A 24,882-nucleotide genomic window follows, 5' to 3' on the forward strand; every position below is an offset into this window, starting at 1 on the left:
AATCAATACATGAAAAAAGATCAAATATAAGTGGTTGTGTTCATACGATTGTTTAAGTACACATCCAGAAACAAAGTCAAGAACTACGACACTTAGCCCTGGGCTTGAGAGGTGGTAGCCTTATTATCTGTTGACCGATTTAGTGGGTCAATGTACAGTTGGAGCCCCTCTCAACTTTGTTCCTTTGGGTCATGGCTCACCATGGTTAGCCATGGCTATCCTGTTGTTCTCAGCAGCAATACAATACATAGAACAATAGAGTAGGGGATTGCGATGCGATTTTTCATTGTAAAGACCCAATTTTTAATTGTATAGTCACCCATGGGTGATTTCATACCCCCACTATCCAACTACGCATGGAGTTGATTTTATATAGTGTGGCGAGCCCGAAGAGTGGAGAGTGGACGCAGAATACATGTAAAGTAATCCGCGTCCCCTCGCGGGGCTCGCCACGCATCGGGCTCGGCGGCTCACTGCGCTAGCCACACTATATAAAATGAACTCCATGCGTAGTTGGATAGTGGGGGTATGAAATCACCCATGGGTGACTATACAATTAAAAATCTGGTCTTTACAATGAAGCATCGCATGCCTTAAGTAGTGGCATGCAATGATAAAATCGGGCGCCCAGATAATACACAAGCACCCTTTATTTTTACACTGCAATATAGATCTCACTTTGAAGTAAAACCCCACCCAAATCTAATTCTCTCTGCATAAGTAACATCTGCCCCACCTGCAGTGCACATGGTTTTGTCCATCTAAGAAGGAATTTGCCAGAAGGAGTGAACTAGAATAAGGCCCTAAATGAGGAGGGCTCCGTCTGTTATATTATAGGATGGGATCTTAACTGCGCAAAGTGCTGCCTACAGAGGTTTGGAAGGTAAATAGAATGCACCACTTCTCCAAATGTGAGAAAAATAAAGGAACCTTTCACCTTCATAAAGCGCTCGAAAATGAACAAAAATACTTCCCTGAGGGGTACCGGAATCAACACAGTTCCTCCTGGTGGTGCTTTTCGTTTGTTATGTAACTAAACAAAAGAGACACCAATGGTCCTAGTGTAATATGGTTAGGTGACACTATTAAATTTCATTTCAAATTAGAACCAATTATCATAGGTTTAGTTAATGGGGATGAGCCCTTTCCCAGCTACTCACACAATATACTTTTATATCAGGCGCATCAAAGTGGTATCTTAAGAGGAATTTCCCCCCTGGTCCAGATAAAACAGATGACCGCTGAAGTGAAATAAAATCCACTTTATTGACATGTAAGTTTGTATATTCTCCCCGTACTCTGGTTTCCTCCCACAATCCAAAAATATACTGGTAGGTTAATTGGCTCCCAACAAATTAACCCTAGAATGCAAGGGCGTAACTACCATAGGTGCAAGGGGTGCAACTGCTATGGGGCCCAGAGCTGAAGGGGGCCCATCTTTGCTGTCTAAGTAATATGATTTACATACATTTGTCACAATCAGTTGCTAAATAGGGGGCCCTTACAAACTTTTGCTATGGGGCCTACGGATGTCTAGTTACGCCACTGCTAGAATGTCTTTGTGTGCGTGTACATCTGGTAGGGAATATAGATTGTAAGCTCCACATTGGCAGGGACTGATGTGAATGTTCAAATATCCTCTGTAAAGCACTGCGGAATATGTATGCGCTATATAAGAAACTGTAGTACACAATAAAAATAAAGGAGCTGGGGTACTCCTCTTAGATGTTCCAGGAGTTCTGAGTGGGTCGATGTTCTATCCCAAAGAGACGGGGCCCATCGCTCTCAGGTACTCCTTGATTCCAGTGATGAGATCCCACACTCCAGTAGTAAGTCAGCTCCAACGCGTTTCGATCTATACCTAGATCTTTTTCAAGGTGTCACCTGAAAAAGATCTAGGTATGGAAGATATAGATCTTTGTTTTAACAAGGTGCAGGTGGGAGACACTCTTCACAGGAAGAGGAGCAACAGAACACGAGGACATGCACTGACACTAGAGGGAGGAAGATTCAGGGGAAATCTGAGGAAGGATTACTTCACAGAAAGAGTAGTAGATAAGTGGAATAGCCTCCCATCAGAGGTGGTAGAGGCAAATACAGTAGTACAATTTAAACATGCTTGGGATAGGCATATTGATATCCTTACAAAAAAATAAGGATTAAATATGGTTTGAGGTAACATGTTTAAAAAGGGGCAGACTAGATGGGCCAAGTGGTTCTTATCTGCCGTCAAATTCTAGGTTTCTATATCAAGATCTTGCTCAGACAAGTTCAAAATGTTCCTTAAGACCTGAATTATTCATGATTGTTACTTGTATTATTTTTGTCATTAAGCCCTGCACAACCTAAGATCAGAGTGCACAAAGATTATTAAGGGACTATTACAGGGATACCTTGAAATGAATTCCCCCCCCCCCCCCCCCCCCCACCCCATGAGCTGCGCCCACGTAGTCCATACTTACTCAGCGCTGCAATGATCCTGGTGAGTTCGGACCTGGAGCTGAACGGGATCCATCTGCATATTTCTCGACACTCCCAGAAACTGCCAGGTGCCACCCCCAAATTCAGTCTGGCTGTCAATCATCTTGTGAACGGCAAGCGATGAAAAGCTGTTGCTGGCTTTGTTCGCAGGATGGCCTTGCACATGCGTACTACTACATTTTGTGAGGGAGAGTTTTCATAATAGCAGGAGCTGAGCCAGTAGAAGCACCGGGACCGGTCATCGCAGAGAAGTAGATGTGCGTGTCCCGGTTAGAGGCGGCGGCGGCAAGCGGCACCTGTGATAAGGCTGGAGCAGAACAATAGCCCCGCAGACCCCCGGCACCCACACTTTACTCAGCGCCTCTCCGCCGCTGCAGGGTCTGCGGGGCTATTGTTACGCCACTGCATCTGAAGTAGTCCATATATAATCAAATGGCACTTCGCAAGCAGATAGCTGAGACAGCAGGGTCTAAGTTTTCAATGGTGCAGGTGCTGGTCCGGAACAAAGATGAGAGTGCTGGAGTGCTTATGAGCCAGAGACTTCATTGGACAGGATGCTGTAGAACCTGCTCAGGCCTGGCGGAGGTTGGGTCACTCATTATACACTTACTGGAAATCGCCTTGTTCCTGGATATCCTTCTAAGGGCAGGATGTACCACTCATGGCACCACAGAAACGACATTCCTCGCATTCATCCGGTCCATGTCAGCGTTAATACCGCCAGCATGCAACCGACAAGAGCTGTCTATTGAGGTCCTTGTTCTTTTGGGTTCAATACTCAGAAGTCCCTCTGAGCATATTGGAAAGGGGGTGCTTAGAGGGATCTGATTGGATCGTAAAGAAGTCCATAGGCTTCTATTGGGTAGACCAAACTCCGCAAAGTATGATATTACGGATATTTGGTCCATATGGAAATGGGGGCAAAACTTTTTTTTGGGGTTGAAACAATATTGCAGATCTCCCTGCAGCAGTGAATCTATGGCGATGATCGGTGTATGTTGCTTTTCAGCCTTAGAACAGCAGATGAACCTGTTACGATGTTTACAAATCTAACAATCAATTGGGAATTTAAATGATTTTTGTGTGTTTTGCCTGCACTCCGCCTATTGTAATAGAATCTAAATTATTAGGGTGATTCTGATTGACTCACTAAGCAGCGTAAATTTACTGTTTAGCGAGCCTTCTAACATTGCCCGTGTGAATACCCCCCCCCCCCGCACTCCACCGTCTGCAAATCCCCGCTGCTTTGTGAATGAATGATTTGCTTATACATCCATTGAATGATTTTTACCCTGTTCGCAAATCTAAGGCTGGACTGATGTAGACTTGTGGCGTCCTAGGATGGGAAGGGGGCAGCTGACATCCAGTGACATCAGCCATCCACTCCTGCAAGGCAGGTGTCCGTCTGCACACGTATGGGGATGCACAGCGTTTTCCAGAGCGCACCCACCGATTTTTGTGGGTACACAGAGGAAGCGCCCCTGGGCCGCCTCCAATCCCCCCCCCCCATGTGCGAATGCAACGGCAACTATGCAAGTGGCCGGAGGCGCCCGCACAGAAGCCCTGCAGTGCGTAAACTTCGGTCCCCATTACGAATCCGCTTTGGAGTAAAGCAACCAGAATGAGGGTCTATGTTCTGATGTAGTAATTTTATTTCTCAGCACATTTAAGTGTCAAATCGACCCACTGGTATACACTGAACGATAACATTCAGTGACGTCACCAGGCTCCCAGCCAAACATGCAGTCACAATATCGCCAGGCTGGACTGCATGTTCAGATGATCGGGCTTATCCTTAATGAAGCCCATTCCCTCGATATAGTGGGTTCACACTGAACGATATGCACGATGACGTCATTATTATGCATATCGTTCATACAAATCGTATAGTGTGTACCAGTTTATCTTTACTTGCAACATGGCACCGCGCACCGGCATTGCATGCTGTATAAACCAAGCACTAATATGCACTAGCTTTTCTTACAATTTTGACTATATAGTCCAATTCTAAATCACAAATCGCACCGTGTGTATGCACCATAATTCCATGCAGGGCTGTCTCCATGGGAGATTTAATAAAGAGACCCGGTGGTACGTTAGTTAGCTGCTGTCAAACTTAACCCTAATTAATCCCTGTGCGTTTTTTTTCTTAAATGTTTAAATATATCATTAATAATACTTTCAAAAGTTTATTACAATTTTTTTTTAAACACAATTTCTAGCAGTTATTTTGTAAAAAAAAAAAAAAAAATCAGGTAAGTGGTTAAAGATAGGTATCAAGCTTCCAAATATATAAAGTGGAGAGTGATAAAGAGCCAGCCAATCAGCCATGTCACTGAATGGATTTGAAAAATGACAGTTCGTAGCTGATTGGCTGGTTATCTATAACTCTCCACTTTATCACCTTTTGAAGCTTGACACGTCTGACCTAAAACCAGCTGTGTTAACAACCAAAATTGTGGGCGCCACATTGTTTTATAGCAGCGCAACAAATGCTCTTGTGCTACACCTGAAGTGTCCTGACGAAGCTCTTGCGAAGCATGCACCGACCGCACTCCAGTGTGTCCCCTGATACCCCCCTCCCCACTTACAATTGCATTTTGATTAATGTACAAGTTGCGCTAAATGGGTCTCCGCTGTACACAGAACCCCACAGCAGGTTCAGGGTCTGATGGCCGTCACCCAACCCCAACATCAGCCTTTTCTCCCTGAGGCCGTGCTTGGCACATACCTCAGGCGTTCTCTGTTTGTACGGGACCAGGCAGCAATCTTAGGCACGGCAGCAGTGACCACGATACGGGCAGGTGACGGAGGCACTTTTCCGCACCCAGTGCCACGGGTTACACACTGCATGCTAAAACCAGCCTTGAGCCTCCCTACACTACAGATTATATTATAATCTTAATCTCTAACCCGGTCTCATGGTAGATCCAACGTATGGGTTATATACAGTACAAGCCGCAACCTATCTATCTTACAATAGTAGATAGCAATCACTAAGTGGGTTCCTTCTAGGTCTACAGACACACCAGGAGATTTACATGATATTCAACCAATATTAAGCAAATATATTTCGGGGGCACACTGCATAAGGATTAATTCCTTTTTTAAATCACCAGTCGTGTGTATATGTATGTTTGTGTGTTTTTATTTTCGCAACCTTTTTAGACATTCTCAATAAAAGTTATATTTTATTGTACATTTACTCTCTAGGTGCACCAACCCAGACATTCTGTGCTTTCTCTATCCTTTTTGTTCTCAAGTTTAATGTCTTATGGTAGCACACCCTTACTGGTTTAAATGTGAATCCCACACAATAACCAAAGATACAAGGGTCCACCGAAACACTATTGATACTGTACTTTCCTGTGTGACTGGTACAAACCCTTGCTCCGTCTACACCTGAAGTGACAGAAGTCAGTGCTCTTCAGCCAAGACTTTGTAAGGGATCTACATAAATACACTCTGCATAAATGAGTTGAAGACTGACACAATGCACATGAATATATGCTCGGATACTGATGCATAATGGAGAGTCAAATATTTACATGTCAACTTCAAAGTCGACACAACAATTGGGGGGTGGGGGAACAAAAGGTCCACCGATGTGTTCATTGGAAGCTTATACAGATTTACTGCTCTTCAATACCTTCAATGCATTCGCAATATAGTCGTGCTGATAAACATTAATTTAATCCCTTGATCCCCAAAGTCTTCTTTAATGCCTGTTTTACGTCCCTGTTTCTCAGGCTGTAAATGATGGGGTTCAACATGGGGGTCATGATAGTGTACAGTACAGCCACCACTTTTACATCTTTGTCCATGGTGTACGTGGAGGATGGCCAGATGTAGCTGAAGATCCCACTGCCGTAATAGAGGGCCACTACCGTGAAATGAGACGCGCACGTAGAGAAGGTCTTGGAACGCCCTTGACTGGAGCTAATCTTGGTTACAGCAGCAATTATCCGACCGTAGGTTACTAGGATAAATGTCAGCGGGCCCATCCCAGCATCAACTACCACTAGAATAAACACGGCCTCCGCAACCCGGGTGTCTGAACAAGACAACTTGAAGAGAGGAGTGACGTCGCAGAAGAAATGGTCCACTCTGTTGGGACCACAGAAGTCAAGGTTGGAGATAGAAATAGCTTGGACTACTGAGTTCACTAGACCACAAGCCCAGCAAGCTATGACCATCCTCAACCTGATTCCTCTACTCATAACAAGTGTATAGTTGAGTGGGAAGCAGATAGCCACATATCTATCATAAGCCATCACTGCCAGAAGGTAGCATTCGGCCACCACAAAGAACTGGAAAAATGAGAGTTGGGTGACACATTCGGAGTAGAGGACTGTCTTCTGGGCAGTGAGTAGGATGAAGAGAAGCTTGGGGACAGTTACAGAAGAAAATATAATATCGATGATGGAGAGGTTGGCCAAGAAGAAGTACATGGGTGTGTGTAGCCGCCGGTCCAATGAAATCACTGTTAGAATCACTATGTTACCAATCACGGTGGTCAGGTAAATACAGAGGAAGAGGAAGAAGAGGAGAATCTGAGGTTGTTCAGATTCAGATAATCCAACGACCAGGAATACAGACACTGAGGACTTGTTTTCCCGGCCATCTACTGCCATTGGAATACTGTTGTCTGAAAGACAGAAAGAAGTGTTATAAGAATATTATGGGGCCCATTTATCTTTGCATATTTATGTCTATTAAACAACAAATAGGAAGTATCCCCCAAATGTATGAAGGAGGGATCGCAGCAGGTATCAGAGGGTGCGATCCCTCCATTCCTGCCCGCAGCTGCCTTTTTTAGGCGGCTGTGGATAAAACAGAGCAAAGTAAGAATGCATTAAAAAAATATCAGTTAACAAAATGCAAAGTGAATGAACAGAGGAGAAATCTAAAACAAATATTTGTTGAGTCCACCCTTTGCCTTCTGCATCAGTCTTTCTTGGTACACTTGCACAAAGTCAGGGAGTTATAGGATTATAGTCAGGCGAATGATTAATAAATCATACCAAACAGGTGATAATGATCATCAATTTTAAACGTGAGCTGAAATACAGTCATTAACTGAAACAGATACAGCTGTGCAGGAGTCTTAAAACTGGGCGAGGAACAGCTGAACTGCTACAAAAAGGGAGGTTGTGGAAGAAAATCTTATGGCACAGGTTGTACACCATGGCGAGACATAAGTTAGTTATGCTGCCTCAGCAAGGTCCCCTCGCATGACTTTCTGCGCTCACCATGCTTCGGATCTCCCAATGCTGCACTCGGCACACCGGCACACTTTACCATTCCCAATACTAGTCCATGTGGATAGTAAAGTATGACAAATTAAAAAAATAAAAATTGTAGACCATGGGGATTTTGACCTTTTTCTTGTGTTGACCTATTGTCCATGATGATCTAATGCGTGTCTACCAATAGTGGTCGACCTATTCACTATTGACCTAATGCATGTCTGAATCACATCAATACACAAACGCACAAACCAATAACACACAGTTCATACTTACCTACTTTTCAATTCATTCTTCTCTGCGGGTGAAGCGGATGTCATCAAGTCCCGCCCTTACCTTGGGAAAATGCTGTAATTTGCTGGACTGTTGGAAGGGGTGGGGCTAGGGGTGGTGGGGTGATACCACAAAATTCTGGAACTTCCGGGAAAGTAGGCAAGTATGATACAGTTTTATCTACTGCAGTTACTGCAATCCATCATCTTCAACTGCACATTTATTAAAAGTATTGCATAAAGTTTTCTTCAGGCTTAGACTCCAGGCAGTTGGGACCCTGGCCCATTTTCAGGCCGCTTGCCAATTTATCAGCAGGCGGGATTCAATGTCCCGTCTGCTGTTCGGCGAAATGGGGGCGTGTCTGCGAAAACGGCTGTGGATGGCCGAGATCCGGATGTGATCTCGACAGTCCACGGCTGTTTTTGTCAGAATGGGCCAGACAGCTTTTGAAGTCGGGCCTGTTCTGTCGATCGAAGCACTTGCTTGCTGGATACACAGGAGGACACATGCACCATTACCTGGAATTTGGAATAGATTTTCATTCAATCTCATATATACTCTGAAGAGGGTGGATAATAGATGACCTGGACATTGTCGCCGACGAAGCATCCGGCCACCTACGCCCCACTTCCGCCTGTCTTCCTGCACTTGCTTCCACTACTAATCTATCTCAGCTGCACTAACAATAAGTCTACTTGCTTTCTGCTTGCAATAAAAAGCTCACTGACCTGACAAACTGCTAATAGAACAACCAGTTAACCCCTATCCTGCCAGACCAGAGCCAAAAGGACAGTTACACCAGGTTGACTCTGCTTTATCTTTTCAATGCAAATTGATATCTATTAAATACATCATAGAATATAAAGCTGGGATACCAGCCCATTAACCCTGCAATTGCCATTTAGGGATATATATATATATATATTCATAAATGTGGACGGCTCTCCTTCACCGGTTACACATTTGGCACATTCCTATGTGCCAAAGACATTACTGCTTTATTGATAAAAAAAAAAAATGTATATGTTTTTTTTTATATATATATATATATATTATTACTATTTTGTATTGTTTTTGTATTACTTGATAAAAGCTAATTTATGTAAACTATTTCATGTGTCCTGTGTCTTTGTGAGAGGCGTGATAGACAATTAAGTATATTATCTCCATTTTTCAATTCGCCAACGCAATATATTCCAGTTGTCTGTCATTTCCGTCGATCTGCCTTTTCAATGCTGTCAGGAACGAGAGCAGTGAATAGGCACCTGACACTATTTCCCCCGTCGGTAATAGTGGCTGGAATATAGACTTGAGTTCCATCCTCATGATATTTCATTACTTCATTACAGAAAAGCCAACATACTTCTGGTCCCAGGCATTTTGGGTATGGGAGATGACTTTCCTTCATACAAATTTTTAGGTTTAATAAACCAAATATTTCATAAATGAGACTGAAATAATATTCTAAACTAAGACTAAAATAATTAAATATTTTATTTGTTAAAATTATAAAAATGAACAAGAAATTGTAAAGTAAATATTTAAATAGTAAACGAATAAATAAATGCTTCCTGGCTGACACATTTCATTTATATTTCTTGTAAAAGGGAGATAATGCTGTTATAATAATAATAATAATAATGATTATTATTAATAATCGCTTTTAAAAGATGTCAAGTGGATGATCTGTGCTTTGAAAAAAGTATATAAAAAGCTTATGAATTTAGATGAATTATAAAGGAATTTAAAAAATGCCAAAAACTTCCAAAAATGACAGCCATTTTAAAAGCAATTCTTTTTGGATTAAATAAATGCTTTCACTAAATTTATAATCTGTCGAAAAAGCTGAGTTGGGCATAATTTGATGACATTCATTTTTTTACTACATCCGAAAATGACAATGTACTTATATGCCAAATAACTTATAAATGCCTAATTATTTATTAGGGTGGTCACAAGGAGTATATAGAAAGAAAAATATACGTAACCTCCAATATGACTGAGAGTTAGATTTGGGTGCATTATATTCAGTACTATTATTCTGGAAAAATAGGTCCAGGAACTCCGGGTCTGGGGAAATTGTTACACTGCAATTTAGATATCAGTTTGAACACCCCCCCCCCCCCCAAACCTAACTCTCTTTGCACATGTTACATCTGCCCCACCTGCAGTTCAGCATGATTGTGCCCTTTTGAGAAAAAAATGTGCTTTATGATCAAGTCTGGGCAGAAGGATGTCACAATGTGCTGCGGAGCCTGACATTTCATTTACTCACACAGATTTTTTTAAACATACTATTTGCCTGTGCAGCGCTCACCTTAGTGTTTTTACTTTCTTGAAACAATATTCCCGTACTCTGTGAAGCCTAACCCATAAAGTGCATTTTTATTTTCACATTTTTTCCCCATAAGCCAACAAAGAAGCGAGTAGTGACATTAGCAAATCATCTCTATGGACAACAGAATACAAACCCTGTTCATGCATCTCCTTAAACAGAAACTGTTATCTATCTATCTATCTATCTATATACACTGTATATATATGTCTCCGAAACACTGCCATCTGTTGGCAGCGAGTGAAACTACATCTCTCACACATATGCACAAACACAGAGGCAATCACAAGGTAGCAGACTAGCTTTCGGAGCATTTCCTTCGAGTGGGCTTAATAGTGGTAATATAAAATGAATACAAATTATCCATTGATCACAGAACATAATTATTTGTTAACACATTTACTGACACCAGTGTTTATGAAAAAATCCGGTACTTGTTTCGTTCCACGGCGGCAGATGCGATTGCATGCAATGGGATCGGATGCGATTTGATGCGATTTTGTACCTGTTCCTAACCCCACTATCCACTACGCACGGAGTTGATTTTATATAGTCCCCGAAGCGTGGCGAGCAGACGCGGATTACTTTACATGTATTCCGCGTCCCCTTGCGGGCCTCGCTGCGCTCGGCACGGAATACATGTAAAGTAATCCGCGTCCCCTCTGCCGCCGTGAAACTAAACAAGTACCAAAAATCCTCCAAGATACTGAAACATTACAGACATAGCTCAGAATCGGATGCAGGAACTGGGAATTTTTGGGGGCATTTCTGGGAGATTACAGGGACGGTAAAGTTGATGTGGGTGTGATGTGTAAAAGAGTTGCGTTCAATGATGGATAGCTGGTATTGGATGGATACGATTTATGTACAAAACACAGACGGGGATTTTAAAAATATTCTGCATGAAATGAACTGTTAAAAAGTCAGAGACTGGAATATTTGGAGCAGCTCAGAGCTGTAGATGTAATAGTAGATTCCTGACCCCCATGTGATGTACCTGTGTCATACTCACAGTCTCTCCTGATATCTCCGTCGCTCGTTCTGCACCCTGCTCTTCTATGTACATTCATAAAGCCCTCAAGAGCGGATCCCACGGGGCACCGTGCCCTCTGGTGCCCGTCTGGTAAAATACAACCTCCTAACAATCAGCAAAACGTTTCCACCCAGAGACTTTTCCCATGTAGTATTGGATGTAATTTCCCAGCAAAAACTTTGTGTCGAGTGCGTCCATGTAAAATGGGCAATTTTAGCAAATTTAACAGTTGCAACTTTTTGCAATTTTTATTGTGATTCAAACTTATTGGGTGAAATTTAATAGGATGAGAGATTCAGAAAGTGAGAGATTTGGTGAGAAATCTCCAGGTTTTTTTTTTTAAGCGGCAATCATTTACACCGCAAAACCAGTTTGATTTTGCAGTGTAAATGATTGCCGCTTTAAAAAAAAAACCTGGAGATTTCTTACCAAATCTCTCACTTTCTGAATCTCTCATCCTTTTGATTGTCACGTAGAATTTAGCATATGCCACAGTTTTATTATTATTGTTTTATTTTATATGGCGGGACAAGGATTCCGCAGCGCCTAACAAAGTACATAAACATATAAGAAAAACATGAAAACAGCGACAATGTAGGACAAGCACATGGTGTATAAATGTTGCAGCATCAGCGACACTTAACTAAGCACCAGGGTGACCGACCCCGAGGGTTAGGTGCCAGTGTAGGGAGTATGGAGAAGATGAGGTTAGAGGGCCCTGTTCCTGGTAGCTTACGTTCAAAAAGAGAGGGGCAGACAGATGGGCTGGCACCATCGGGTAGACAGTGAGCATGGAACAGATGGTTAAGATGAGAGGTGGATGGGGTTGAAGTGGGTCTTCAGAACCTGTTTAAAGTTTTGTAGAGCAGTGGAGAGTCTGATGGGGGGGAGAGAATTCCAGAGATAGGGAGGAGCACAGGAAAAATCTTGGAGGCAAGAATGGAAGGAGGTAATCAGATGGCAGGTGCGGAGTGAACAGAGTGGGTGTGGAGGACAAGGATGCAGTGTTGATAGCTTCGTTACCAGGGCCGGCGCCACCACTAGGCAGCTCTAGGCATTTGCCTAGGGCGCCGGCCACTGGAGGGCGGCACTTGGGACGGAGCAGGTCACAGTGCACCCCCCCTTCCCACCCTGGACCCAGGTGAGGTGAGCTGCAGCAGCGCCCGCACCCGCACCACTACCCCACCCCTACCGTACAGCAGGTGAGCGGTGGTTATGACCGGCGGCTTTGTGCAGGAACTCTCCGGGCGGTAATTGACAGCGGAGGCTCAGGAAGCGCTGCTGTGCTATGATGGTGCCATTGGACACACAGCGGGTGGGGACACTGAACTTGCGCTGTCTCACCATCATAGCACAGCAGCGCTTCCTGAGCCCCCACTGTCAATTGCCGCCCAGGAGAATCTCCCCCCCCCCCCCTGGAGTGACCCGGCAGCGGCGGTGGACTCATCACCCCCCCAGCCGGTGAGTGGCGGGTGAGCGGCGGGTGGGGGGCGGGTTAGCGTCGGAGCGCTCCCCCCCGCCTGGGGCGTTGTGGTCACTAGCACCGTCCCTGAATGTTACCCTTAGTGATGATAGCCTTAAGAGAAAGAGGTGGAGAAGCAGAGAGGGACAAATTAAAAGAGAGCAGGTGATGGTCTGAGAGGGGGAATGTTGAGTTGGTAACCAGAAATATCACAACTGTGAGTGAAGACCAGATCAAATGAGTGTCCACTCACATGGGAGGGAAAGGAGGTCCACTGGGCAGGATCAAGCAATGATGTGAGGCTAAGAAGTTTAGAGGAAGAGGATTCGGTGAGGATATCTATTGAGATGTTAAAGTCACCTAAGTTAATGGAGGGAAAGTCTGAAGAGTGGATGTGACGAAGCAAGTTGACAAGGAATTTATTGGAATACCAGGTGGATAGCTACTTGATGTAAACAGTTCGGAAGAGTGGACTAGCATGGACCCTCAAATGTAGAGAATGTAAGGTATTGTTCTGGGTAATATCTTTTCATGCTGACTGTCGAAGAGAACTAGATAGAAAGTTTGTAAGGGAATCATGGTAAAAGTAGTGGTAAGAGGGGGCACACACTGGAGGATTTTGGTTAAGTGAAGGGAACAGTTAAGTGAGGGACAAGGAGAGTTTCTTTGAAAAACGTAGATGCTGAGAGGTTCAGTTAACTACTTTCATAAAATAGCCAATGGGGCTCAAGCCTGGTCCAATGTACAGTATTTGTACATACTTCTTTCCATGCCAGTTGTTTGACATATCAATGAAAGATAGTCTCTGTAGGTTATAAGAGCATAATGGAGACAAAAAGAATGGAAGAACAAAACACTTGTCTTCATCATTGGATCCCTTTCCTCTCTGACTTGGATATATTCAATATCAGTCATTAAGTGATTTCACAGTCCCCAAATAGCTCATAAATGTACTTCAACATTCGTTATTATGGTATTTGTCTCCCAGTTCTGCTAAGTACCTAGAAACTCTGCTCAACTAGCTTGGGTGAAAGTCCAGGCTTCATCCTTGGTGTCAAAGACAAATTTGAAGAAAACCTTTGCGCTTATCGCAGCCTATGAAATTGTACAGTGGTATGAAAACACCAATCATACGAGGACAATATACAAAGAAGAGATACTGACAATTTCCGGGCGCTGACAGAGTTCACTCTTTTCCTTAAACTCTGTACAGAAGGGGCTTATATAAATGTCAGGTTGTCACTAGGCTGTAGCTGGAGTGGATGGAGGCAGAGGTGAATATACATAGGCAGGACTGAGGTCACCCCCTGTACTGGAAGACCGTGGCCACTGACAAGAGGTAGAGGCATTGGTAATACCCCAATAAGACACAGGCAATAAAAGAACCAATAGTTTGAGACTAGAGATAGTGCAGGGGTTAACCATTGTTTCCAGTTCAAGGGTAAATTCTAAGGACAGGTAGTAGTCATGAAGAGACACCAAGGATGAAATACAAAGAAGAGATACTGACAATTTCCGGGCGCTGACAGAGTTCACTCTTTTCATTAAACTCTTGGTTTTACCCAAAAAAAAAAAGGGAAAGAAAAACACACACAATGGTGCAGAACAGTATAAAACACTGGGGTGGTTTATCTGATTCTATCCAGGGTAGATGGAGGCTGGACTCGTACCAGTTAAGATGGTCTACTTTTTTAGGGTAGACAGATCACACATTCTTAAGGGGCGGTGACGTCACCGATGGAATTCCAGTGCTTTCATCCAGATGGTATATGAAAACAAAACCGGAAGTGACGTTTTTGCGTGTCACGGATCCGGACTTCCTGTTTTTGCGTTCCAAAGGTACAACTTGTTTGCGTTTCAGGCGGTAAACCTTTTGCTCATTGGTTGGGAGATCATTGTCAATGGCTCCATTCATTTTATACATAGAATAGGGAATAGATATAAACGGTGTTAAGACATCTTCTTTTAAAAAACTTTAAAAATTGTCTTTTTAATCTCTCTTTTTTTTAAACCCATTATTTTTAATAAGAATATTTTAGATATTGGGTATCAGCGTTTAATTAATTAAAGTATTTTTTTAAAAGAAATGTTTTTTAAAACAAGTTGTACCTTTGGAACGCAAAAACAGGAAGTCCGGATCCGTGACACGCAAAAACGTCACTTCCGGTTCCGGCGGGAACAAAGAAATCATGCAGAACTACAAAGAGAAACAACTACAGACGTCTAAAGAGACGGACCGCGGGGAAGGAAGACGCGCTACTTCCGTTTCCGGCGGGAGCCGGTAAACGGAGTTAATAGAGAACAGCTGTCTACCTTTGGGAGTTTTTAAATACGCGGACTGGATTACATATATGTTATGTTGTGTTTAGCCGGTTAGGTGAACCCATGTCTGGAATTAGGACCACCCCTATTAGGGGTATAAATATAGGGACTATTTGCTTTACCTCCTCATGCCTTGAAAAAGAGACCTATTGGTCTTGAAACGCGTTGGCGAGGAGGAATTTCGAGTGGACCACTTCAGACCTGCATCGAGTGAGCTTTCGGGGACGCCTGGACTTTGTAATATCTGCTCTGTTGTCTGCACTTGTGTTGTGGACCAACATACTCGGTGAGAGTCTGCTGTGCTATACTCTGAATGTTATGTTTTATGTACAATAAAAAACGGTATTATACTATACCAGTTTTTTTTCTTCTATATATTGATTGGATGCGTTTTGAGCTTCTACGGTGTCATTGCCGCCCAATAAGGATGCTTGATATGTCTACCCTGAGAAAGTAGACCACCTTAAAGGGTACGAGTCTAGTCAATATTATCCTGGAAAAAGTGTATCTGGTGTCAAATACTGTGCTGCACTATTTTGTGTATCTTTTGTTTTCATATACCATCTGGATGAAAGCACTGGAATTCCATCGGTGACGTCACCGCCCCTTAAGAATGTGTGATCTGTCTACCCTAAAAAAGTAGACCATCTTAACTGGTACGAGTCCAGCCTCCATCTACCCTGGATAGAATCAGATAAACCACCCCAGTGTTTTATACTGTTCTGCACCATTGTGTGTGTTTTTCTTTCCCTTTTTTTTTTTGGGTAAAACCAAGAGTTTAATGAAAAGAGTGAACTCTGTCAGCGCCCGGAAATTGTCAGTATCTCTTCTTTGTATTTCATCCTTGGTGTCTCTTCATGACTACTACCTGTCCTTAGAATTTACCCTTGAACTGGAAACAATGGTTAACCCCTGCACTATCTCTAGTCTCAAACTATTGGTTCTTTTATTGCCTGTGTCTTATTGGGGTATTACCAATGCCTCTACCTCTTGTCAGTGGCCACGGTCTTCCAGTACAGGGGGTGACCTCAGTCCTGCCTATGTATATTCACCTCTGCCTCCATCCACTCCAGCTACAGCCTAGTGACAACCTGACATTTATATAAGCCCCTTCTGTACAGAGTTTAAGACCTGGTGGCATCCTAAGTACAGCTAAGGGAACAAGGGGTGACTGCTACAGAAGTCTTATGTCATTGTTTGGGTGTTGCTTCTCTTTCATGCACTTCAAATTGTTTGTTCACTGCAGAATGAATGTGCATCCTCCTCACTATGCATGTGTCTTGCCTTTTATAATTGAATTGAGTAAGCTTATGATTTGTTTTTTATTAGAACAATTATTCTGTTACTCCCAGTTAATTGAATCTACCCCTGTATGTTTGCTATTACATTTTTCATGTAAAGTAACTTACATCTTAGGTATTAGGGTCTAATGTGTATGCAATAACATTTAAGCTTATCTGCCTACTTTCTATATCTAGGGGTACCACAATGGGGTCTTCTTATCTCCCTTGGCAAAACAGCAATGGTATTTTATTGTGGATGGATGCCTCTAATGAATCCATGCCCCTAACTTTCTAACCTAGATTATAGCAATGCATAATTATAAAGCCAATTTTAATGAAGCCAATCAATATACTCGTAGGATATAAAAATGTGAATCTTTATAATATTCTGCTGTAAATATAACCTTATCAGTAAAAAATATATTTTTCCAACTAACCAAAGATGTCATATTCTCTTGCAAAGAATATATGGGTCTCAATTCAATTACCACACAAACTATTCAGCTACATGCTGCCCTAAGGGTAACTCTGGGCTCACAGATTTTTTTTGAGCCACATAGGGCCTCTGTAGGAGTGCATTCCGCTGCTGTTGCTGATGTATCTATGCTGTTGCAATGGCAACTCACCAAATACGCTCCTAATTGAATTGAGCCCATGGAATAAATTTAAGGAGAATGCAAAGCACTTGCCTTTTTATACTTTCCTTTCAAGGTAGTGCCATATCCCAAGCCCATGACCTAGGCCCTTATTCTGATTGGTGCGGCCGGATCCGAATATGCGGCCAGGACCGTGCGTGCGAAACCCCGCCTTCCATACGGATCGCCAACTCCGTCCGTATGCGGTAAGAAGCTGGCCGAACGGACCGCACGTGTATTTTTCACAGAATATGCCTCCTCCATCTCAGGGAACCTCCCCCATCATTCGATGGTCGCAGACCATCGAATGCAGGACCGAGTGGTCCACCAGCTCCCGCAACCTCAGACCACACGGACATTTTTCCGTGCAAAAGCAGGGATCTGGGCGGGCAGCTGACATCCGGCGATGTCATATGCCCGCCCCCTACACGTGCGTCACGGCCGCATTACCTTACGTACGCCCAGCGTTTGCATGGGAACGCCCATGAAACGCGGGGCGTATGCATATGGTAATGAGCCCAAATAGCCCTTCACGCCCCTCTCCACCCCCTGTTCAGAGTGTTCACATATCATGCGGGATTTGGCCGTACGCCCCGCTCGCACATGCGCAGAGACGCCTCTGCACATGCGCAGACACAAAACATCGGCGGCACGAACGCACGCGGATATTACCGCACCAACCAGAATAAGGGCCCAAGTACCAACACACAGACACACATTAAAGGTTGGCAAACAGACATTTAATGACTAACATACTGTATATTGCAATTTGTAACTTCCTATAAGATATATTATGTACAAATATTGTAATCACTTTATTCCCAGCACCTTCCTTAATGCCTGTACAACTTCTCTGTTTCTCATGCTATAAATAATGGGGTTTAACATGGGGGTCATGATAGTATACAGTACAGCCACCACTTTGACATCTTTGTCCATGGCATAAGTGGATAACGGCCAGATGTAGCTGAAGAGCCCACTGCCGTAATATAAGGCCACAACTGAGAAATGAGAGGCGCAGGTGGAAAAGGTCTTAAAGCGTCCTCGGTTGGAGGTAATCTTTGTAATCTCAGTGATGATCCGGCCATAACTCACCAGGATAAATGTCAGTGGCCCCATACCAGTAATAAGTACAACTATGAAAAAAATTGTTTCAGGAAACTGTTTGTCAGAACAAGACAACTTAAAGAGGGGAGTTACATCACAGAAGAAATGGTCCACTGTATTGGGACCACAGAAATTGAGAAGGGAGATGGAAAAAGCTTGGACAAATAAGTTCCCAAGACCACAAGCCCAGCAAGCTATGACCATCCTTGATCTGACTGCTCTACTCATGATTAGTGTGTAGTTGAGTGGGAAGCAGATAGCCACATATCTATCATAAGCCATCGCTGCCAGAAGGTAGCACTCGGTCACCACAACGAATTGGAAGAACAAGAGTTGGGTGATGCATTCAGAGTAGAGGATGGACTTCTGGGCAGTAAGCAGGATGAACAGGAGCTTGGGGACAGTAATAGAGGAGAGGATGATGTCAATGGTGGAGAGGTTGACCAAGAAGAAGTACATTGGGGTGTGTAGCCGCCGGTCTGAGGAAAACAGAGCTATAATGATTATGTTCCCAACCACAGTGGTCAGGTAGATGCAGAGGAAGAGGAGGAAGAGGAGAAGTTGAGGGTCTTCAGATTCAGATAATCCAACAACCAGGAATACGGACACAGATGATTTGTTTTCCCGACCAACTACTGCCATTGGATCCCTGTTGATTTGAGAAAAGGGAAAGAAGTGTTATAAGAGTATTTTCTCTTTACTAAAAGTAAATGATTCAATTATATAAAGCCTGCAAGTTCCATAACAATAAGTTCTGCTTTTATTATATCTTTATTTACAGTTTCTTATATAGCGAAGCATATTCCGTTGCGCGGTACAATTGGAAACAACTGTGATTAAAGAAACTGGGTAGATACAAACCAACATGGAGGTAGGAGGACCCTGCTCGCAAGCTTACAATCTATAGGGATAATAGGAGGGATACATGAGGATAGAATTCCATAGCATGGCAGTCCCATCAGGTTACAAGACAGTCTTTATGGGATGCAATTATATATGAATGCTACTGGAGGTTGGGTGGGGTTCCTGAATATGATAAACTTGCCTGAAGAGGTGTGTTTTCAGGGAACACTTGAAAGTTTGGAGGCTAGAGAAGAGTCTTAGTGTGCGTGGAAGGGCATTCCATAAGGTGGGTGCTGCCCGACAAAAATCCAGCAAGTGTAAGTGGGTAATGGGTGTGGATGGGAGACGCAGATCTTGTGCAGAGCGAAGCGGTCGTTTTGGGATATATTTTGAGATAAATGAAGAGATATAAGTTGTGTAGTCAGAGTAATGGCTTTGTATGTAAGTAGAAGTATTTTATATTGAATGCGGTAAGATACAGGCAACCAATGGAAGGACTGACAGAGCGGATCAGCAGACGATGAACATCTAGCCAGGAAGATCAGCCTCGCAGCTGCATTCAAAATGCATTGTAGCAGTGAGAGTCTTTTTATAGGAAGACCGGTAAGGAGGCCATTGCAATAATCAATGCGTTATATAATGAGTGCATGGATTCGATTTTTCGAATAGTTTCACAATTACGTTACAATTTTTACCTTGTCAGAATATTTCCACTGATCATCTAGTACAGTGGTTTCCAACCCTGGTCCTCAAGAACCCCCAACAGTGCATGTTTCCCAGGACACCCAGGAGTTGCACAGGTGCACTTATTTTTCAAACACATTTTAAAAGTTATACAGGTGCTGGAGACCTGGAAAACGTGCACTGTTGCGGGAACCAGAATTGGCAACCACTGATCTAGTCAATGCATTCATTTATATCTCGATTATATAATGTGGTTTAGATGGCGAGCTTAATGGGGGGAGGTGATTGTGCCTCCTCATGTTTGTTTGATCCTTTGAATGAATTTCAAATTGCACACTTGTATGTTATATAACATTTCTGTAATATGATCAACAATGCTGGTGCTCAGATCAGATCAGTGACACACATTATGGAAGTTGCTTAAATTAATTTCTTAAAAACAGAGTGTAAGCTGCTCAATCTAATTAGTAATGCTCCAAAGGGCATTAGTAATAAGATTTAAAAAAACAACAACAACAACAACATAATAAAAGGTAATTCAGAGATCTTAGTTACATATATTTTGCAAAAAATATGTTTTATTTGTTAACAGTTTCTTATATAACACACACACATATTTCACAGCGCTTTGCAGAGAATATATGAACAGTCACATCAGTCCCTGCCCCAGTGGAGCGTGCACTCTATATTCTCTACCACATGTACATGCACACACATTCACACTTGGGTTAATATTGTTGGGAGACAATTAACCTACCAGTATATGTTTGGATTGTGGGAGGAAACTGGAGTGCCTGGAGGAAACCCACGCAAGTACTGGGAGAATATACAAACTCCACACAGTTAGGGCCATGGTGGGAATCTAACCCATGACCTCACTGCGGTGAGGCAATAATGCTAACCATTACACCATCTGTTCTCCCCCCCAAAAAATATGATAAGTCTCTGGGCTTTGACAAGGCTTCTCTGGAAGACCCTATACTGCATGATAACAGCATTAATTAATCAATTAAATTATTGCCTTATTAAAGGTGACAATAAGGGAGGGCTTACTCTAGTCAATACCAAAATTCCTTCTGAACTGTCTGAATACACCAGCAAATGTGACATAATGTAAATACAGAGATCTCAGTTACTTAAATGTACAAACATATGGTATGGCATAAAATCGAGCTTCTTAGCATAATTTTAGTGAAAAATACAGGCCCATCTGGTTGAAGTAGGTGGGTCCATATAATGGTATCATATTATGGGCAAATTTGCTAAGTATCTAATTTTTACTCCATATTAAATTGCAGTTTATTATAATTGTTCAGATTCGCAGCATCCTTTGCACTTAGAACGTGCACCTGCTTTGACTAATTTTTTTGTGGTACTACAAGACTAAGCATGGTTACACCTCTTATTATTATATATTATTATCTTTCTTTGTAAGATAAGATCAGATCACTGCTGCCAGATTCCTTTCACAATTACAGGGACCTATGAGCGGGGTTGGGGGAAGCATAGAGAAAGATAGAGGCTGCATCTGCTATCATCTTCCAACTAAATTTATCACCATGCTCAAGTCCCTGAAGTTTGAGGTCATGGTGGCAGAGGTGGGGGATGTGGTGCCATTAATTATTTCATAGCAGCCCTTACCTCCACAGTACAAGTCCACAATTTGCACCAGTAGAACAACGTAATGGCTGGATAGACATGAAGTGAATTAAACATGCAAAGCTGGGTGTGTACCTTGGGCAGCATGTGACTCAGGGAGCCTATAAGGACATTAGGAATGGCTTGTTAGCTTGGATACTAGGGCAGGAAAGGGAGGCGTCTTCCTTTCTTTCCTGAAAAGTTTCCCTCCCTTCCCTGTTGGGTGGGTTAGGGTGGTGGTTAATCGCGTTAGCTGATAGGTGGGAAAGAACGGCAAGTTGATAGATTTTAAGGCTTTCATTAAGTTATGTTTGCAGCATATTTGTTTTTTTTTCCGGTGCTCTCCCCTCTCATTGGCTTAGGCCTTCGCTGGATCACCCGCTCGGGGACAGCAACCCCACCCGTATGGGTGGGTGGTCAATGCAGTAGGTGGAGTGGATACCGTTTTTTTGAGTTAGGCTGAATTAAGTATGCTTATTTTGTGGTGGAGCTTAGTCGAATAGCCGTTCTTTCAGGGCCACCATAATTAATAATCAATCAATAAATTAGTTTAAAATGTTTCAAATAAATTCAGCTAACAATTTTTGCCAAACCTATGTCTCCAAGTCATTATTTTAAGTTTAAGTGTGTTAAGAGGTTTAAGATATTATCCTATACATGCTAGAGGTCACACATCTGCTGTAAGAATGTTTATGCATCAGACGCGGACTATGATGTTGGCATTTTGCGTATACATTTAGAGCAGCATGCGTTGGAAATTTTTCCAGAATTAATGAATTTTATTATTAGTGATAGTTCTTCTTCTTCGTCTTTTTTTCATGATGATTATGGCGGTGATGATGATGGTGGTAACTATTATTATTATTATTATTATTAGCAGCAGCATTTTTTTTATATATAACGCCATCATATTTCATTGTGTTTTACAATCGGTAATACAATATATACATTTCAATTCTCATTAATAAATATTTCTTAAATATATATATATATATATATATATATATATATATAACCAAGCAAAGATGCACGTCACTCCGGGTCTGGTGTCAATCACAAAAAAGTTTACTGCGCAATGTCTACGCCGTTTCGGGCTAGGCCCGTCTTCAGGACATGTCCTGAAGACGGCCTAGCCCGAAACGGCGTAGACATTGCGCAGTAAACTTTTTTGTGATTGACACCAGACCCGGAGTGACGTGCATCTTTGCTTGGTTGTACATGTTGGTGATTCTTCGCCCTCAGCACGGGCACCTGGGCAAGTAAAACAGCTGTACCTGTCAGCAGAGGAGTTGCCGGACACTACCCATTGTATATATATATATATATATATATATATATATATATATATATATATATATAAATCACTGTTGGGGGGAACAGCACTCCATGCGTCTTGGTAATAAAGACTCAGTTACACATCCATTGCTGTCCAGCAATGGATGTGTAACTGAGTCTTTATTACCAAGATGCGTAGAGTGCTGTTCACCCCAACCGTGATTTATACTATTTCCTGAAACGGGCACCCAGCGCAGCTGCTTCTGCTACAGGGAGAGCCGGATTCCCCCTGCATATTTTATATATATATATATATATATATATATATATATATATATATATATATATATATATATATATATATATATATATATATATATATATATATATACCAGCAGGTAGGGACCATCAATCGACTCGATGCCCCCAAGCACGGCACTGACAGGACTTTCTTAAAGAGATTCTTTTATTTTCTCAACGTTTCGAGGAACGTATCCCCGTCGTCAGGAGTAGTAGACACACATACAAGTATCACATAGCCTACCTTATATAGCGTCCTCCACGCTGTATCCGCCGCCCACCCGCGCCTTCATCACGAGAATCACTGGCACCTGTGCAACGCGCACCTAGATGACATCACAGCGTCACGTTGCTAGGCAGCCACAGCGTCTCCAGGACGAGAAACACCGGCACCCATGCAACGCGCACCTAGATAACATTGCAGCGTCATGTTGCTAGGCAGCCACAGCGTCTCCAGTGACTACGGCGCGGACAGCGTACGTTAACAGACAGTAGAGTCAGCCACATAGGCATACATACAAAGAAACAATACATTACAAAAGGATACATGGAAATTTATACAAAAGGTATATAAAAAAACATAAATTTAAAAAAGCATAATACAAATGCACAATAAAATAGCAGCAGTCACAGTAGTTATTATAATCATAGTCAATCATAAGACATACATGTCGCATATTAGATGGTTACCAGAAGCATTACATAAGGGTATTCCATGCAATGCGCTCGTTGAGCCCCCTGGGTGCCACAGTATCTAGCCTGTGGATCCAGGCGGCCTCCAAACGAAGCAACTTCTTATTGCGATCCCCACCCCTGATACTCTCAGGGATGTGATCGATTATTTGGTATTTAAGTGAGCATATGGGATGTCCATGAGTTTTAAAGTGCACCGCTACTGGCTGATCATTACTTTTGCCATTTAGTGCCGCATTAATGGCTGAGCGGTGCAAGGCCATGCGCTCTTTAAACTTCCGAGAGGTTTTACCAACATAATAATAGCCACAAGGACAAATAATAATGTACACAACGAAGCGAGATTCACAGGACAAAACGTGTCTGATCTTATATTTAAAAGCACTGTGTGGGTGTTTAAATGTATCACTAGCTATCAGATAGCCACAGGTGACACATTTAGGACACCTATAACAGCCAGGTTTCTTGACTGCCACATTAGGCATACATTTGAATTCGCTGATGTCCGAATGTACAAGTAAATCCCGGAGGTTTTTACCCCTCCGGTAACATGGTAAAGGTCTCAACTTCTGGAAGCAGCTCAAACTCTTATCAGAAGACAGAACTGGCCACAGGGCTCTTGTGGCGATGGGTACGACGGGACTTGAAGTGTCAAAGTTAGTCACTAAAGGAAAAACAGATTCAGTTTCCTTAGTTATAGGTTTCAGAAGATTAACTCTTTCTAAATTCAACACCCTAATCTTGGATAGCTCTAAATCCTTTAGAGCATACCCACGTTCGTGAAATTTATGTATGACCTTATCCAATTCACCTGGCAGAGTGGACCAGTCACTGCAGATTCTGGCCACTCGTACCATTTGCGAAAAGGGAAGCCCTTTCTTGAGAGAGGGGGGATGGTGGCTATTAGCCATGAGCAGGGTGTTCCTGTCTGTACTTTTAGAAAAGATGCTAGTAGAGATATGTCCATTATTCAGTAGTACTAGGACATCTAGATATGCTATTTCGCTGGAACTGCATTTAAAAGTGAATTTAATGGGCGTATCTAGAGCATTAATCTCTTGCATCATCAGCTCAAAGGAGTCTTGACCTCCCTCCCACAACATGAACAGGTCATCTATATACCTACAGAACATCCGGATATGCTTGTTTAGTCTATGTTCAAAGAACATTTTTTGTTCTAAACCAAACATATAAATGTTAGCATAGGACGGCGAAACCGCCGCCCCCATTGCACATCCGGATGTCTGTAGGTATATCTTGTTGTCAAAT

At 42.6% G+C, this 24,882-nt stretch overlaps 1 protein-coding gene across 3 annotated transcripts in view; it reads right to left on the reverse strand.

The window, feature by feature from the left end:
- Positions 1-4,877: 4,877 nt before the first annotated feature.
- The window catches only part of LOC146037222 (olfactory receptor 5A2-like), a 29,690-nt gene continuing 9,685 nt past the window's right edge, over positions 4,878-24,882 (reverse strand). For 2 of the 3 annotated variants that reach the window (XM_083161226.1, XM_083161225.1), the window contains exon 2: positions 17,411-18,829. In XM_083161226.1, the coding sequence (XP_083017352.1) occupies positions 17,884-18,822 (939 nt within the window). In that variant the 5' untranslated portion in view covers positions 18,823-18,829 and the 3' untranslated portion in view covers positions 17,411-17,883. Of the gene's footprint in view, positions 7,130-17,410; positions 18,830-24,882 lie in introns of those variants that run through there. The other variant, XM_083161224.1, reaches the window with a different exon arrangement.

The sequence above is a fragment of the Crinia signifera genome, chromosome 9, assembly GCF_055691185.1.
Source record: "Crinia signifera chromosome 9, ASM5569118v1, whole genome shotgun sequence".
Classification (NCBI taxonomy): Eukaryota; Metazoa; Chordata; class Amphibia; order Anura; family Myobatrachidae; genus Crinia; species Crinia signifera.